At 50.4% G+C, this 16,383-nt stretch overlaps 2 protein-coding genes across 9 annotated transcripts in view; one reads left to right on the plus strand and one right to left on the minus strand.

Annotated features, from left to right (window-relative positions):
• The window catches only part of CACNA2D4 (calcium voltage-gated channel auxiliary subunit alpha2delta 4), a 130,450-nt gene extending 125,425 nt beyond the window's left edge, over positions 1–5,025 (plus strand). For 5 of the 7 annotated variants that reach the window (XM_026868370.1, XM_026868372.1, XM_026868371.1 and 2 more), the window contains 3 exons: positions 1,059–1,171; positions 1,802–1,884; positions 2,600–5,024. In XM_026868370.1, the coding sequence (XP_026724171.1) occupies positions 1,059–1,171; positions 1,802–1,884; positions 2,600–2,686 (283 nt within the window). In that variant the 3' untranslated portion in view covers positions 2,687–5,024. Of the gene's footprint in view, positions 1–1,058; positions 1,172–1,801; positions 1,885–2,599 lie in introns of all 7 variants that reach the window. The other 2 variants (XM_026868373.1, XM_026868376.1) reach the window with 1 other exon arrangement.
• Positions 5,026–11,659: 6,634 nt separating this feature from the next.
• Positions 11,660–16,383, minus strand: part of ADIPOR2 (adiponectin receptor 2) — a 46,308-nt gene continuing 41,584 nt past the window's right edge. The window contains exons 6-7 of one of the 2 annotated variants that reach the window (XM_026868379.1): positions 15,859–16,052; positions 11,660–14,374 (exon numbers count right to left, since the gene is read on the minus strand). In XM_026868379.1, coding sequence (XP_026724180.1) covers positions 14,243–14,374; positions 15,859–16,052 — 326 coding nt within the window. In that variant the 3' untranslated portion in view covers positions 11,660–14,242. The remainder of the gene's footprint in view (positions 14,375–15,858; positions 16,053–16,383) is intronic. The other variant, XM_026868380.1, reaches the window with a different exon arrangement.

The raw sequence follows: 16,383 nt of genomic DNA on the forward strand, positions 1-16,383 counted from the left end.
GTGGGGGGGTGGGGTGTGACGCAGGCTGGTGAGATGCCCAGACATAATGCACCTTGCGGTGACACCGGCATGCGTACACTTGGACACGCACCCCCCCTGCCACTCCCTGTGCTTGCCCAGGGGTGCCTGTGTGCACGTGCCGGTGTGCAAGTCCACAGTCACAGGCACATGCAGCCTTGTAAGCGCAGAGACATGTCTGAGCTGCCTGTGCAGATGCGTGGCACACACACTCACACACAAAACCCTGCACGCAGCTGAAACACATGCCTGCCCTCATCCCGCTCTGCCCACACAAGCCTTCCGCCGCCTGCACAACCAGGCAGCAGCGCTGCCACAAGCCCACACGTGCATGTCCTCAGGCAAACGCTTACAACTAAGGACATCCCAGCTGGCAGGTGCCTGTGCTCACCACCAGCCCTTTTCCATAGTCTGCTTGCCTGACAGGGAGGTGAAGGGGCAGGCAAAATTGTGGCTGCAAACTGAAGCTGCATCTTTTTGTGGCAGTAGGCAAGACCAAGCACCAGTTGCACATTGCACATAACGTGCAATGCTACTGGGATCCTCCTTTTCTCACTCCAGTAACATAAAATTTAGCAAAACTCTGCTTCTTGCAGGACCACATAGTGCGTACTTCCTTTCACTGTATAAGCATATGCATAAATATATGTTGAATGGACACTGGCACACCTCTGGATGAAATCAGGCCTTCTCAGGTGTCAGCTGCTGTGACATGCTGAGCCTTTTGGGGAGGGCTTGTGTTGGGTTTTGTTTGTTGGTTGGTATTTTGTTTGGTTGGGTTTTAGGTTTGATTTTGGCTTTTGTGCCTAGCATGGAGTTGTAAATCTGAGCCACTTTGGAGCTTCCTGAGGCCAAAAAGGTGTGCTAACGTCACCTCCTTCATGCATACAGCTCCTCGCCTGCTTTCTGCTGGCACTCCATTTCTGATGATCTCTGGTTTTGTTGGATTTTTTTTGCTGTGGGCCAGGTGATGCTGGGGCTGCTGCTCTGGCACTGCAGCAAGAAGGATGTGCTTTCTCCCACCCACTCTTTTCTTGCAGGATGTTTGTAGTGCAGCAGATTGCCAGCAGTAACCTGCTGCTCCTCATCACAGATGCCACCTGTGACTGCAGCTTCTTCCCACCCGTCCTGCTGGATGTGAAAGAGGTCAAATATATCCTTCCATGAACAGCAGGGACACACAGCTCCACGGGCCCCTTCCTCTCCATTTTTGCTAGGGTGGAAAACATGCTCCCAGGGCAATTGCCATGGGGGTGGAGGGCACAGCCTGACTTGTGGGACAGCTGGAGAGTGAGACATGGAGCAGGTAGAGTTGTGGTGTGGTGGAGAGGAGGTAATGGTTCTGCCTTCCAGCTCCCTAAGAGGAATCCAGGCTGTGAGATGTGTATGAGAGTGAGGGTGGGACAGGCCAGATGAAAGGCTCAGTGGTGGGGTGGCTGCAGCTGGGCACTGCTCCCAGGCGCTTCTGTAATTCATTCCTGCTGGGTCCTCATCCCTTGCTCTTCGTAAGGGCAGTGACATGATGCAGCTTGTCACTGTTAAGCTAAGCTGTCTCCAGGCATTTTGGCCACTTTCAGCTGTCTGTGATTCCTTCACATCTTGCAGGGATTGGCAATGTCTCCAGCCCATGCAGGGGGACCTGCCCTTCCCTCATCCTACCCACTCTGTCTCCCAGGTTGTGCAGTAACACCAAGAAAACTTGCATCAGGGCCCCATGGGTTTGCACAGTGCTCATTCCCCTTTTTCCTGCCTGCCGCTGCCACTGACCTTAACATCCTCGCACATAACACTTCAGTGAAGTGTGAACGGATGCGCTCCCAGAAGCTGAGGCGGCGGCCAGACACGTGCCATGCGTTTCACCCTGAGGTACCCTGGGGCAGCACGGGAGGAAGGGAGTGCACGTGGATGGGTTTCACCCTGGGCATGCCTGTACCCCCGTGCACGTGTCTCCTCTTGCTCCCCTGTGTTGTGTGTATCACGTGCCCATGCCGCTGGCTGGACCCAGACACAGCGTGTGACTCCCCAGGAGGCTTCCTGTCACGCTAGTGACACCTGGGAAGGGCTTGAGCTCAGACATCACGTTGCTGGGCTTCTTCGGGGGGTTCACCTGCTGGAAGAGCCCAGATTCTTGTAACCAGCCCTTGCAACCTGGGCTTAGTGCATCCACACAGCTCTCCTGCCTGCCGGGCAGGCACCTTCACACAGGGTGCAAGGCAGCCCAGCTGTCTGTCCCTGCCCCATGGGGCCAGGAGCAGGCACAGTGACCCACTCATGCACAGGGGACGCTGGAAGGAGCTGCAGGAGGGAGGTGCAGGCAGGAGCTGATCCTGCTACAGTCTCCAAGGCTGAGGGATCAGTTTCAGGGTGCAGGGGGAAGCTGAGAAGGTGAGCGGCTTCCCAGCTTGCAGGTGGCCACAATGGCCCATAGTTATCAAACCAGCCCCGTCTTTTGCCCCCAGTGATCCTTCCTTTCAGCCACAGGCATTGCTCCCCCTTCCAAAGGTGAGGAATGGGCCCCCTTCCCTCTGCCAGCAGCCACCCTGGTGATAAGCAAGCTGATGCCCTCTCTCCCATCTCCCAGGAAAATGCCCAAGACTGTGGTGGCACTGCCGAGGTCTCCATCTCACCGACGCTGCTCCTCCTGCCCCTGGCACTGCTCCTGCAGTGATGCTGCCTGCAACAATGATGCTGCCTGCAATGCACCTTATGAGGCAGACACCCGGGAGGATGGGGCTGCTGCTGGCCAGAGCGGCGGGAAGGGAGGAGATGGGGGCACAGGCCCTTCTGGGAAGCCCTCTGTGACTCCCTGGGGAAACAGGGTGTTAGCAATGTGGCACAGCACATCCTGCATCCTTCACCATGAGGTTCAGCATGGTGTCAACGGTGGAAGCTGCTCCCTCCTCAAAAGCCCACAGCAAAAGGCCTGTGCGAGGACCAACAGGGTCGTTCCCACCATGCTCCCTATTGAGCTGCTCCTGCTGGCCATTGGCTCACAGCCAGGACAGCTGATGTTGTTGGCACGGCTGGCATTTCAGCATCACCCTGCATCCCACGGAGCCACTTTGGGGTAGTTGGCCCCATGAGGCAGAGGGCTTGGTGGGGCAAATCTGGCCTTAGGAGAGCAGGGGTGGCAGGGGACACTGTCTGCCTGTCCCTCAGTGGGAGCTGCCAGGATTTTGAGCAGCCAGATGTGGAGCAGCCCAGGCACAGCCCTGCAGGAACAGGGCCCATAGTGCTTCCCAGCAGGGAGGCAGCATCTCCTGGTCTTGGGGGGTGGTCCCCGACCAGGACCCCAGTGGTAGGACATGGCACCTAACCTGAACTGCACTAAACACACAACTGACAATGGGAAGTAGCACAGCTTGACTAGTTAGCTGCAGCTACACCAGCTCTGCCGAGGAGACCCCTCCTAGTACTGCTAGCACAGCATCCAGATTCTCATCTAGATGTGGATTTACCTCTGGGAAGGGGTTATCTGTGACCCACCAAAAGAGGGGGTATGTTTACTGGTGCCTGCTAGTTTCACTGCAGAAACAGCTAAGAAACGGGCACCCTTCCCCTTGGAGCAGCACAGCCCTGCTCATTGCAGCTGCCCTTGGTTGTCCCAAGAGCGAGCAGCCCCATACTGTGAGCCTGGCATTCCCGGCTGGTGGGCATGGGCCATTTCTCACACAGCTTTACAGACAGTAGGTGGGGAGCATCCATTTCTTTTTTTTTTTTTTTTTTGTATGAACTGCTCCATACCATCTCGTTAAAAACAAATATATGGCATATTTTAAATAGATACTTAAGCTTCAGCATGTCATGTTTGGTGCTAATTGCAGTCCTGCACTACCTCTCTGAAATGCTGCTCCCCACTGAACCCATGGGGATGGGGTGTGGGTGGAGGAACTGCAAATGCAGATGTGGAGGCTTGGCCATCAGACATGTGCCAGCAACTCATGGGCATGCCAAGAAGTGCTCCTGGTCGCTGCACCGCTGTTTTTACTGGAGCTCGGGAAGAATAACCTCTGGCTGTGCAGTGGAGCCTTTGAACCAGCCAGCTCTGTGAGGTAGGGTGGGGGTCCCTGCACCAGCAGGGTATGTGCGGGGGCAGGGATGCCACAGCCAATGGCTACAGACAGAAATAGGGTCTCACTTTGAGCTCTGCACTGCCCCCATCTGTAGCCACCCTGGCCCCCGCGGGTACACCGTGGTGTCACCAAGGGAGCAGGCCAGCAAGGAAGCCCCCTGCACCCCTCTGGCCACTTGAGGACTTTTGTGGCTTGTCACACGGAGCTGCCACCTCCTGCAGGGGAAGCACCTCCACCCTCCTTGCTCGCTGCCTGACAAGCAGTGCTGCCCACAACGCTGCCCTCCACATTTGCTGGCTGTGAGGCACTGCGGAGCTCCTCACCGAGCCCACCAAGCCACCTGCTCGGCAGCCGCCACCACCAGGGTTGGACCCACATGCAGCTGCTGCAAAGAGCAGTTTTATGGGAAAGGGCTTTCCTCTTCCCCACAGGACCACAAACACATCACAGCATCAGTATGGATGGTGCTCCTCTTACCCCCAGCACCACCCAACCCTAAGGGGACAGTACCAGCCACAACCAGGTCCTGGTGGGGACATTTGAGGACGTTACAGCTCTGGCTGTGGAAGTAGAATGAAGTAAATCTGGAGGTAGAGATGGTTTCCAGGCTTCAGATGCAGTGACCTTATCAGAGCCAAAAGCAGCTGAGGAAGATGAAGGCAGTGCAGAGGGAAAAGGGCCTGCTGTCAAGGCCGAGAAGTCAGGAGCTGCTTGCAGACAGAGGAGCCACCAGCTCAGGGCATCCCCTGCTGCCTGGAACAGCTCCCCCAGCCCCTCAGTGCCTGCCGGCCTGGGGCACCACTCTCAAGGGTGACCGCCCTGTCAGAAAGGATTAGCAGTCCTATCTCCACTCAGCTTAAAAAAGATATAAATACACATTCCTCTTCTACATATGAACCATGTTTGATTTTGGGTGCATTAATCTACAATAAACATGGGCCCGTGAAGAGACTTGCACTGAGAGAGTGAAGACAAAGTTTTATCTGGCTTAGTCGACTCAGCAAGTTTGTGCATAGGTTGCCACTGGAGGGAATAAGACGGGAGTGAGAACTGGATTATTTCTTAAATCAAAAAGTAAGAGGGAAGGTTTGCCCTAACTTAAAACCCAAGCACACACTGGGAACAGGGCTGTGGCGTCACTCACACTGTTTGCATGCCACAGCATCGAGCAGCTGCAGTGAGCAGCAGGAGGATGGATGTCTCCCTCCAAGCAGCCGGTGCTGGGGTGCAGCCGGCTAAAGCAAGAGGAGTTGCTGCTGGAGCTGCCAGGGCTTCCCCAGGCACCTGCCAGGCAGCAAGAGCCAGGCTTTGGGTACAGCTGGCCCATTCAGCTTGGGCTCTGCCAGGGCTGGCAGCACACACCAAGCATTCACCTCAGCCCGTGCCGCCTTAGTCCCGCAGATGGCATCCCAACCTGTGAGCCCATGCTGCTGCCTCCAGTGCTCACCAGCCCCCCACCCTGAGTTCCCCACAGCAAATAGGTCCCCTCCCACCCATGCTGCAGGGCTTGAGCTGGGGCTTAAGGGATGAAACTGGGTGATGACTAAGTCAGGAGATGCTCTGGTGTGTCTCCAGAGGAGAGTGGCTCCTGGGAGGGGATGAGGGTGAGGCATGACTCCGCAGACCCCACCACTACCTGAGCTGGGGCCACTCTGGGGTTGCCCCACTCCTGCAACACAGCTCCCCAGCCTCTGGCTGCAGGGCCATGGGGGAAGAGGTCTCCTTATACCCCTCACTGGGTTGCATCGCCTGCTCCCACTGTGCCCCCGCACTTGCACTCAGTGTTTGATAGGGATGTCCTATGCATCCCTCCTCGCCCAGGTCCTGTGCGAGAGGATGAAGGAGACCCCAGGGTCCCTGGGAAGCTCCAGCAGCAGCATTTGGGCAGTGCCAGGCACCCCTCTGAAAGCACTCCTTGCTGCCCAGGGAGGGAGTGTGATTTATAGACCCACTCTCTTACTTGCTGCGGAGAACAAGGAAGAGGGGAACTTCCCCACACCACTGCCCTCAAAACCCGGGTGTGTGTGCTTGGCCACATCGGGTCCCGGGGGCCATGCTGGTGCTCCCCAGGGGAGGCAGCACACACATACTGCAGCACCCAGTTTTGCTACTGAAGCTCCTGTTTCTGTACATGAGGTCTGTCTTAGCTTCTTACTAGGAGGCAAACACAGCTCTTTTCTTCCCACAGTGCTGCTGATCCACAGTGGGATGAGGTGCATCTAGGTATTGTTTTAGCTTTGGAAGGCAAATGTCTGGCTTTTTTTTTCCCAGCAAAACAGATCCCAAGCACATCTACATGTTTCTGGTCTCCAACATGGGGTTAAGCAAATTCCACTAAGTGCTCTACTTGCCTGGCTTGTTCATGGCCCTACAACAAGAGAAAAATTCCCAGAAGAGCAGCTGCTCTAGCTCCCAACTTCTTCAGCCATGGCTGGGCACAGCAGATGAAAATAGGTCAGCAAAAGCAAATGGGGATCTGATGCCAGAGGATCCGAACAGCAGTGGAGCAGCTGTGAGAGGAGCCATCTCTCACTTCCAGCTGAGCAGCATCCTGCTGCCATCCTGATACAGCATTATAAATCACAGCTTTACCTCTTGCAGGATCATGTCCACCTCCATAAGCACACAAGCTGTAGGCATGAGGGTTTATTCTGTTAAGACAAGACTCAATGGGAGAAAAGTCACAAGCAGTGCTCTGCAGTGAGGGGTGTCCATCAGACCCTCCCGGCCACATCTGACTGCTGCATAAATCAGGGGCTTCATGAGTCTTAAATCTGCAGTCGTTTTCCTCCCAGGCAGGTGGAGAGAGAGCTGGGAAGGGACCTGAAATCTCTGTGTTATACTCCTTACAGGCTTCAGAAACATGCCACTGCTGGCTGAGGTAATCCTGGACCCCTCCAAGTGCTGTGGGGGTCACTGAGGGTGTCCAAGCTGCAGGCAGGGACACACACCTTGAACAGTGTCACATACACCTGCCCTTCCTTGACTCATGCCTTGGGACAGAGCAGATGGATGACTAGACCTTCGAGTATGGCCAGACAGAGATGACTTCATCCTACAAAACAGGAAAATGAGTCCAAGATTTACAGCAGCTGTTTGCATTTGGGAGTGGGCACAAAAGCAGCAGCTCTTCAGCAGGCTGGCCTGAGTTGGTTTATACTTACCAAGAGCCTGGCACATTCCAGGCTAGGGATGGCAGCAGCTGCAGCAAGGAGCTGCATGCTCCAAGTGGGTTAAGGAGGTGGTGGGGGTGGCCTTTTCTGCCAAGGACCAGTACCACAGTCTTGCTCAGGTTTATGTGTGCCTCTCAGACTTGTGCTCCTCAGAATATTTTCCAGGATGCTTTTTTCTGTTGATAAAGCCCAATGGTACTTTAGCACAGAAATCCTGGGCTCTCCCAAGCCTCTGCTTGCAGGGGAGGGAGACTGAGGGCAGCCAAATGCAGCACGCACTTTTGCACAATGCAAGTTTTCAAAAGCAAGCGGGGAAGGAGCATCCAACTCCCATGAACTTAACAACTCCATCACCAACTGGACCATCACTGGAAGGGGTTGCTGCTCCCACCCCCCCTGGACACAGGGGAGCTCCCCATACCTTGGCACAGGTTGTTCCCCGGGGCCTCCGCCCTGCCCAAACTGCAGGTTCTCTTACACCACCTCTGCCTGCACTTGCAAGGAGCCTTTGTCAGCAAACACCGCTGTCATTACCTCCCATGACATCAGCTGCAGCAACGCAGCTTGTCACTGACACATGACGCAAACTGTAATAGCCCCACGAAAATGCCACCAAGCACGTTTCTTCAGTAAATACCTCATGGGCCCTCCCTGCAGAAAATTTCATCAGCTCTTCCTGCTTTGCTTGCCGCTGCTGCCTCCAATTTTGGGAGCCCTGTCACACTACCTTTGCCCAGACAGGCCCCCACTGGCGGCAGGAGAGGGCTGTGCACCAAGCCCTGTCTTTACACTCCTGTTAGGCTCCTCTGGGGCCAAACAGCCTCCACTGTCCTTCCCGCGGCATTAGGAGGAGCAGCGCCTGCGGTGCACAGGGATGTGCAAAGGTGCCTCCTCGGCCCTTCTCAAGGACAGGCTGTGGGGACAGTGGCAGGAGGCTGCTGGCCTTCCCAGAGGCCACTGTCACACCAGGGCCTGGCTTCTCACAGGTAGCACAGAAGGTGACAGGGAGGTGCTAGAGAAGCCCCCACATCAATTCGTCTAAATTTCAGCCTTCTTCAGAGCCACGCAGCTGGCCCCTCCAGCAGCAGGAGCTGAAGCCTGATGTCACCCCCCTCCTGCCCGGCTCTGAGGAACACAGTATCGCTTTCAAAACTGGCAGGAGGCTCCCTGGCAAAGGCAGCAAAGCCAGCCTGGCTGCTCCTGCGGGCAGTGAGACAGGGAAGCTGGGCCAGAGCCAGGGCAGAGCTCTGGGCTGGCTACAGCCAAAAGCAGGCAGGGAGGTGGTGGCAGCGGCTGCTCCCTCCCAGGAAGGACGGCTTCCCACTTCTTCCAGTAGCAGCTGACACCCCCCTGGTCCCAGCTACTCCTGTTGCAAGCGGTGGGGAGCTGTCCCAGCCTGTCTCTGCCCCATCAGCGGCTCCAGGCCGACCCCACAGCCTGGCGTCAGCTGCAGGGAACAAATTCTTCAGTTTAGGGGAGCTCGGCTCCAGCCAGCCCTAAGACAAACCTCAAACCACATGCACAGGTTCGGCATGGTTAGAAATGAAAACAAAAGAGAGCTACTGGAGCCTCTGTTAGGGAAACACATTGTTGGTCTGGGAATCAAGCCAGGCCCATGATTTTCCCATCTTGTTTACAACTAGACCAGTTCAGTTTTTATGCCAACTGTGAAGAGCCTCTGTGCCCAGTTGTGCCACTATAGAGATGAAGCTGCCAATAAGCGAGATCATCATGAATCTCCAAGTGCAAACATCTCCCAGCTCAGAAACAGGAATAGCTCTATTGTTCAAACATGAATTTTACTAGAGGAGAGAATGGCAAAAGTGAAGCTCCTGGAAATGCCACAAATTAGACCAAGCTGGCTAAGCCTCGCCTTGCACACACACAGGAGCGCTGGGCACACATCCCGTATCCTCCCCAAGGAGCCTACCTTCCCGACAGGGAGCAAGGTGGTGAACAAGGGACCAGTTGCACTGCGATTCTCACAGAAGCTGAATGGCAGTGCTGCCCAGGTGATGCTAGGCACAGTGATTCCTCATGTGCTTCTGCATTGCTCATTGTTAAAATAGCTGAAGATAATTGGGTATGCCACCTCGATGTTGCCATGATCTCAAGGCCAGTATTCCTTCTTCTTGAAGAGCAATACAGACCTCAGTATTAATACACATCCTCTTCAAGGAGCTGATCTTTTTAGGGAACATGTGCTTCAAAGCATATCAGTGTTCAGCATTCCTGGAAATCAGAATTTCAGCTTGGGCACACCAGACAAATATAAAAGCACTGACCAGCAGGAGACTTTGGTTCAAACAAACTGCTTGATGCCACACAGAAAGCAGGGGAGGAAAAAAAAAAAGGGAAAAAAGAACTCAGTTTTGCAGGGAAGCTTCTAATAGCTTCAACTAAACCAAACTCAGCTCCTCCATCCTAATCATATGCTTCATTTATTTCCATTTCCTTAAAAACTTGGTCAATGGCCTTAGATGTTGCTGCCTTGATTGCAGTGCTTTAATCCATACTCAGGATAAGTTTGCCCTTTGCAATGAATGAAGCAAGTGATTCTCAGCACAGGGCGAAGGATGGCCACAACTACATGCAGACACACAATTTTAGCCTGCCCAGACAACTTTGAACTATCACTCTGCTTTCTGAAAACAGAATAAACCCAATTCATACTCAAACATGGCAGCTTCTTTTAGCATAATTCACATGTAATCTGATGTCAACATTCTCCACACTCCCTGAATTTGCTTTTCATTTAAAAAAAAAATATCCATCTTGAAACCTCAAGCTGTCACAGGTCATTCACTGCAGCTGGCTTTCTTACAAGTCACTGCAACACATATATCTTGAGTCAAGTGACTGATAAAAAGCAGAGCCGTAGATGCTGAGAGTCAGTGTGAGCCAACACCAGAGGAGGATTATGCATATCTTGCCCAGGCAGCTCACAGATGTTTGCTGACAGCCAAAGAACAGTGATGAAGGAGCAGAAGGCCCCACTCTAGGTACAGGGCTGTTCTGGTCAGCACCAGCCCCACCCACTCCTTCCCACCCCCAACAGCCCCTAAGCCTGCATACCCAGAGGAGAGGTATTCCACTCTACATCAAGAATTTGAGTCCAGGCCTTCTGAACATCTGTTCTGAATCTCAGCTCACCTAAAAATTTGCTCGCAACCACCACAATCTCCAGCACCCACCAATGTCTCCAGCACACACCCACTTTCCCTCCCAGCTCTTGTTCTTTGCACCCTCAGTCCCTCCTGACCATTTTTCTACTTGTAAGCTCACACACCTCAGTTCTTCACCTTTGGCTTTCCAATACTGTCCATAAATCAGTTTCTCCTCCTCCCATCACACTCCACCCAGTCTGATTCCTTGGCCTGGTTGTTCCTTTCCCTTGTTTGCCTGTTAGCCCCTGGCACCCTGCCTGCAGTGGTAAAATAAAGCCCTTTTAAACCTTGGAGCAAGGAAGGGGCAGTACACATGCAGTCTGCTCTAAAATCTACAAGATCAGGAACTGGAAAACTGAGCCACTTAAAATAAGTATCTCTAAACATATAAAAATAGATAATCTTTGAAATTATAGCTAGCCTAGATTCAGATGGAGGCTTGGGGGATGGAGAGAGACCCCTGAAATAGGCTAGCCAGCCCCACAACCACCCTGCAGCTTTATGCCCTCACTCGAGTGTGGGTTCAGCTAAGCTTTCCAAAACAAAAGATGAAACTCAGCAGTAACACCAATCCCACTTTGTCCTCAAGTTACTTTTAAAATATGGTAGCAGTCAAAAACAAGCAGACATGGGACAGGAGACATGTTGTCCCAGGCTTTTCATTCTCTGCAAGTCTGGAATAATTATATGTCAAGGAATTCTTATGAAAAGCATCTTCATGAAGTGGTGGCACCAGACACACCTAACCACACCTCCTTCCCCCACACCACTATCAGCCCTGTACTACAATTGGCAACTCCAGTGGGCATTGAATAAAGGTCTAGATTTTGGAAAAAACAAGTTTCCCTCAAGATTAGTACTGTAACTAAGAGACAGCAGAGTCTATGGACACCCTTGTCTGCTGTGATGCTTAAATGCAGTAGACAGTATTCAAATCTTATGGCAAGACCAGGCACATACTTGATGTGTATTACAGACATCAGGAGGATGCCAAATAGCAGAATTAATGTTTCAGTTGCACAAACTCCCCCACCCACTGGCTTTAGCTCGAGGAGGCACACAGCAAGCATCAGTTCAACTGTAAACAAGCCTTTAGGCATCAGGCTGGTTTCTGCACCAGAAGTCTTCTACCTACAATGCACTGCCTGTAAGCACTGGGAAGGAAGAAAGTGAGAGCGACTCTTTCAAGCTTCACACACCGCACAGAAAGAGTCAAACTAGACAACAATCCATTTGGTTCTTTTATTAGCAGAAGTTAAGAATACAGCAAGTAATAAGATCCCATCTTATATGGAACCATCACCGAGTCCCCAACCATCAAAACCCCAGAATGTGCTTCATTGCTTCCAACAGTAAGCAATTTTTAAAAAGAAATATACTGAACAAGGCCACTATTTAATGGGGAAGGAAAGAAGCTGTAGGTCCTAACTATTCTATGGCAATAACCTGCACACAGAGCAAGCAAGCCTCTGACTGCTGAGAGTAAGGCATTCAGGTGCCAACCTGGGAAGAGTTCTCAGCAAGAGCTACAGAAAAGTGCACAGCTAGGTTGCTTTCATTGGAACACACAAACTTCTTGAACAGAGAGACTGACTGGGTTAAGAAGAGCAGGTGAAGTACTGTGTTTTTGTAATAGTTCTGTGCTGTGTAGGACCAGGTTACAATCACCCTTCAAGGAGTGAACGCAGGATGGAGACTGCCACTTCTGCTGGTACTGTTACAGAGGTATCCCAAAGATTCCAATATGTACCACGCTTTCCTCAGACACCAGTATACTTCCTGCCAGGCAAGTCTATATCTTTATCTGGGATGTCAGTGCTATTAGTCCTTACATCCAAGTTAATACTGCTCTTCATTTTAGTACCACACAGACCTGTGATAAACTTCTTCTGGCCCTACAGGCATCCGGGTGTAGTGATCCTACTGAGAACACGTCCCTGTAAGCTCGCAGACTCTGCTGCAGCAACTGTTCTGCAGCTGACCTTGCTCTCAGAGGCTTTACAAAGATTTGAGGGGTGAAGCCTTAATATCCAGTCACCTTTAGGAAAGCATTCTGCTTCTACTTGACTCCATTAGGCAAAGTAACTCCCCAAAACACACTCTGTGATATCCAGGGTCCGGGAAGATCTTTGCAATCCATGTTTTTCTCTTCAAGGATAAAAATACGAACTTGCAGGAGTCTTAAAAACAAAACAAAAACCCCAACCACACAACAAAAAACCCCCACCCTTTACTTTCCTTGTGAAATACAGCACTTTATGAGCTGCTTAACTCAGTGAGAGAGGTAATTGCTCTGAATTTCCAACTAAACACTCCAAGCAATACCTGTGCCATAACAAACAAAACATTCAAGTTTCATCTTACGACTCCAAAGATTCTCCTTCAGTCTGGCTTCTGACTGGGCTCCAAAGATCAAGCTACATCAATTACACAAGTGTATATGCCTCCCCTTATATAGGAGGTGTGCCTGCTCCACAGCAATCCAACTGAACTCTTAGTTTTAGGTTTAAAAAATACCAGCAGTCCCATTGCTAAAAAAGCACAGATGGGAAGCAGACCTAAGGAAAAAAAAAAGGAACTGCATTGGGTTGATTGCAAATTTTTCCTCTTGAAAAGAAAAACCTGCAAACTCCCTTGGCATATGGAGCCTGACACAAGAGAAGGTAATGTGCTTGAGGTCTGCAGTAACTGTTAACTCCAAGTCCTGGAGCACACAGTTTCTTCCTTCCAGTCCATCTTAACCCTACCTCTGTTTCCTCTCACATGCTCAACTACCTTCTGACAAGTGTATTACCATCATTTACTCAGACAAAACAGAGCAGGCCCACAAATGGCAACCATCTACTCAATGGGGGCCTTTGGGTATAGGCAGGCACTGATGGAGTTGGACTGTTCGCCATTTCACATGCAGTTATCCCATCATGTTCCAACTGATATGATGAGGACCAAAACAACTAACTGTAAATCCCACTATCCAAAACTATACAGGCCACACAAGCTCGGAAGGCAGCTGTCCCACACACTTAGGCAGGGCTCAGATGTATCTTTCCAGTTACTTGAGTAAAAAACTTGCTAACACTGTGACCTGGATGACAACATGATTAATCGAGCTTTCACAAACTTTGTGTACATGTACTGAACCTACTCCAAGTGCTGGCCAGGACCCCACATTGCCCAGGGCATACTGGCCACCAGGAAAATTTGCAGGGCCAACATGCTTCACTCCTGGGAATTTTACCTGGTCCTCCTGCAATCATTTATTTTGTGCAAAATTGAAACAGTGTGTGGTACTTGCATGTTGCATTCTTTACAAAAACCCTTTTCCCCCCCACCCATTGTTTAAAACATTTATATAAATTTTATTTAAACAGAAAGTTAGAAATCTTATTTACAATTTGTTTTTCTCCCAAAAGAGCATCTAAAATCAACTCCCAAACCCTCCAAGAGGATATAAATTTAACCTTGATTTTTTTTTCTTTAAAAAAAAAAAAAAAGGAAATGGCTAAGCTATCCCTCCCCAATTCTACAAATAAATATGGCATTGAACAGAAGCCGATTTAGAAAGGGTCCTCTGTAGCTCAATCTGTAGATCCCAAGAATAAATTAGGGTTTCAGAATTTCCTGGTCTTCAAATTGATTCATTCCATTGCTTGAGGTATAAAATTTATCTCGGTTAGTCAGAATCCCCATGAAGCTCCATGCCCCATCAGCTGAAACGTGGATTCTTCTTAGGTATTCACTTCACTAGCCTGTATGCTTCAACCGCGCTTGCGATACTGTTTTGGTTACAATCTTGGGCTGAAGTCTGGTTTTACTGCATCCCATCTTCCTCTGTGCAGCCTCCTCCAACTGTGAAACGGAACTCCTGGAGGTTCGAAACCCCATGGAAGTGCACGAAAGCACCAGCCACTACAAAGACGTGAAACAGCTGATGGGAGTGGAACTGTGGAAAAGAAAACACTCTTGTTCAGCTGGGATACTTTGGGTTCTAGTGCTACCCTGTCTTCAAAAAAGCCACACATTCAGCTGAAGTACACAGTAACACGTAGCAGTACCTCAAATCACAAGCTGCAAAGCTCTCTGAGGTGTGTATTAAAGACCATCCCTCTCCTAGCATTACCAAAATAATCACATTCTACACACACACACCCACACCCCTTTCCTTCAGTCATCTTAATCAGATAGTCAATCATCAAATAAGCTACATAAATGCTATAGCGCATCTTTGTGAAGGGACAAGGATTATTTCAGAGCTTTGGATGAAAGGCTTAAGCAGGACACTTAAAATTAGTTCCTCCACAACACACACTGGTGGTTTATTCAGATGTTAACTCTGCTCTAGTCACAGGCATAAGGTTTACCAAGTGGATTTTGAACATTATTTTATTTCTCTGCCACAGAGAAACAGAACAGAAAAAAATGGTATTGTATTAAAACCTAGAAACAGCCAGAGGTTCTGAATGAATGTCCCGGATGCTACTGATCATAGTACAGCAGAATGAAAACATGAGGGAGCTACATGGCAAAGCATGCCCTTGTTTGAGGGAAGCCATACCAATATGGATAACGCTCTTGAAAAAATTTCCACAAATATGTATTTGCAGGCTCCATAGGAAGCTTGGAAAAGAGTTGGCGGTACACCAGTGCTTTTGGAGCCTAGCTCGTTACATAACAAGGCTCTGTTCAGCCATTTAAGCAAGACTAGCAAACTGGTGCATTGCAAAAGCCACTCAATCCAATCTTCATTCCCACTTCTAGTCTTCTTTAGGGGCCTTAAGTTATCCTAGTGGAAGTACAGTGGACTCCCAAAAGTCCAGCTCCCTCTCATCTCTACTCTTGCTCCACTCGATCTCTTTCTTTACATATTCTCCACATATTTCCCCTCCACAGTTTTCATGGTCCTTTTCCTCATACCAAGTGTGTCCCACCCACTCACTTGCTCACCCCACTTTCCCTTCTTCTGGGCCAGAGATGCCTACAAAGTCTACCTTCTCTAACTAGCATTTTCACTGGCTGCACGAGATGAGCCATACATGGTAAAGACAACACACTAAACATCAGAGAAATAACCACACACTATTCTGCACAGAAGCAACGTAAGATGTGTGTTCGCAGGATCCTCAACATACACGCACACAAAAAGGTTTGCAAAGTTGCTTACCCAGCTATTAAAGCTATCTAGTACATGTGCTGGGGTGAATTTGCACACCATCAGTTACCTCAGACTAGCTAGTTTGTGACAGCTCAGCAAGAGAGGCATCAGGTAGCCATGGTCAGAGAGCCCACAGCTGTTTGCCCACTTAAGACCTACGCTTCTGGTGCAGTGGTTTAATACTTGCAATAAGAAAACATCTATACAACATCCTCCAGCCTCAAGGGGAACCAGTTTTCACGTTGTCTCCTCATCCAGTCATTCTGTAGACTCACCCAGATGTCACACTTGCCAGGGAAGAATCTCTCCGGGATGCGGGCAGCATATAGTGCAGCACCAGTGATGTACAGGCATGCCATGAGTGCCAGCCAGCCTATCTGCCCCATTGTGGCTGCTTTCAGGAGCCCCTCAGAGATGACAAAGTGCAGGGTGGGAATAACCCCACTAAGACCCAGACCTAGAAATACTCCTGGGAGGTAAAGAAAATGTGGGAGAGTCAGGTTTGAACACAGTGGCGGTAAAGGGAGACAACTAAAACACAAAAGCTATGGAAGGAAAACTCAGAAAGGTGACAACTCTTGAAGCTGGAGGTCCCCGTAAGAGATTTATTGGAAAGGAAGTTAAAGAACGCACAGACTTCCTTCATATACCAGAAGCTACTTAGTTGTACGTTCCAGCCGATACTGAAATACTTAATTTACTGATTGTATCTGCTAGCTTTAATGGATGTTAAGCCAGTTACACATCTCGAACTGTAGAGGGCACTGAGACTACATGAACTGTGTCTCACTTTACCATAA

Source organism: Athene cunicularia (assembly GCF_003259725.1).
Source record: "Athene cunicularia isolate RWA chromosome 1 unlocalized genomic scaffold, athCun1 chr1_part2, whole genome shotgun sequence".
In the NCBI taxonomy this organism is placed as follows: domain Eukaryota; kingdom Metazoa; phylum Chordata; class Aves; order Strigiformes; family Strigidae; genus Athene; species Athene cunicularia.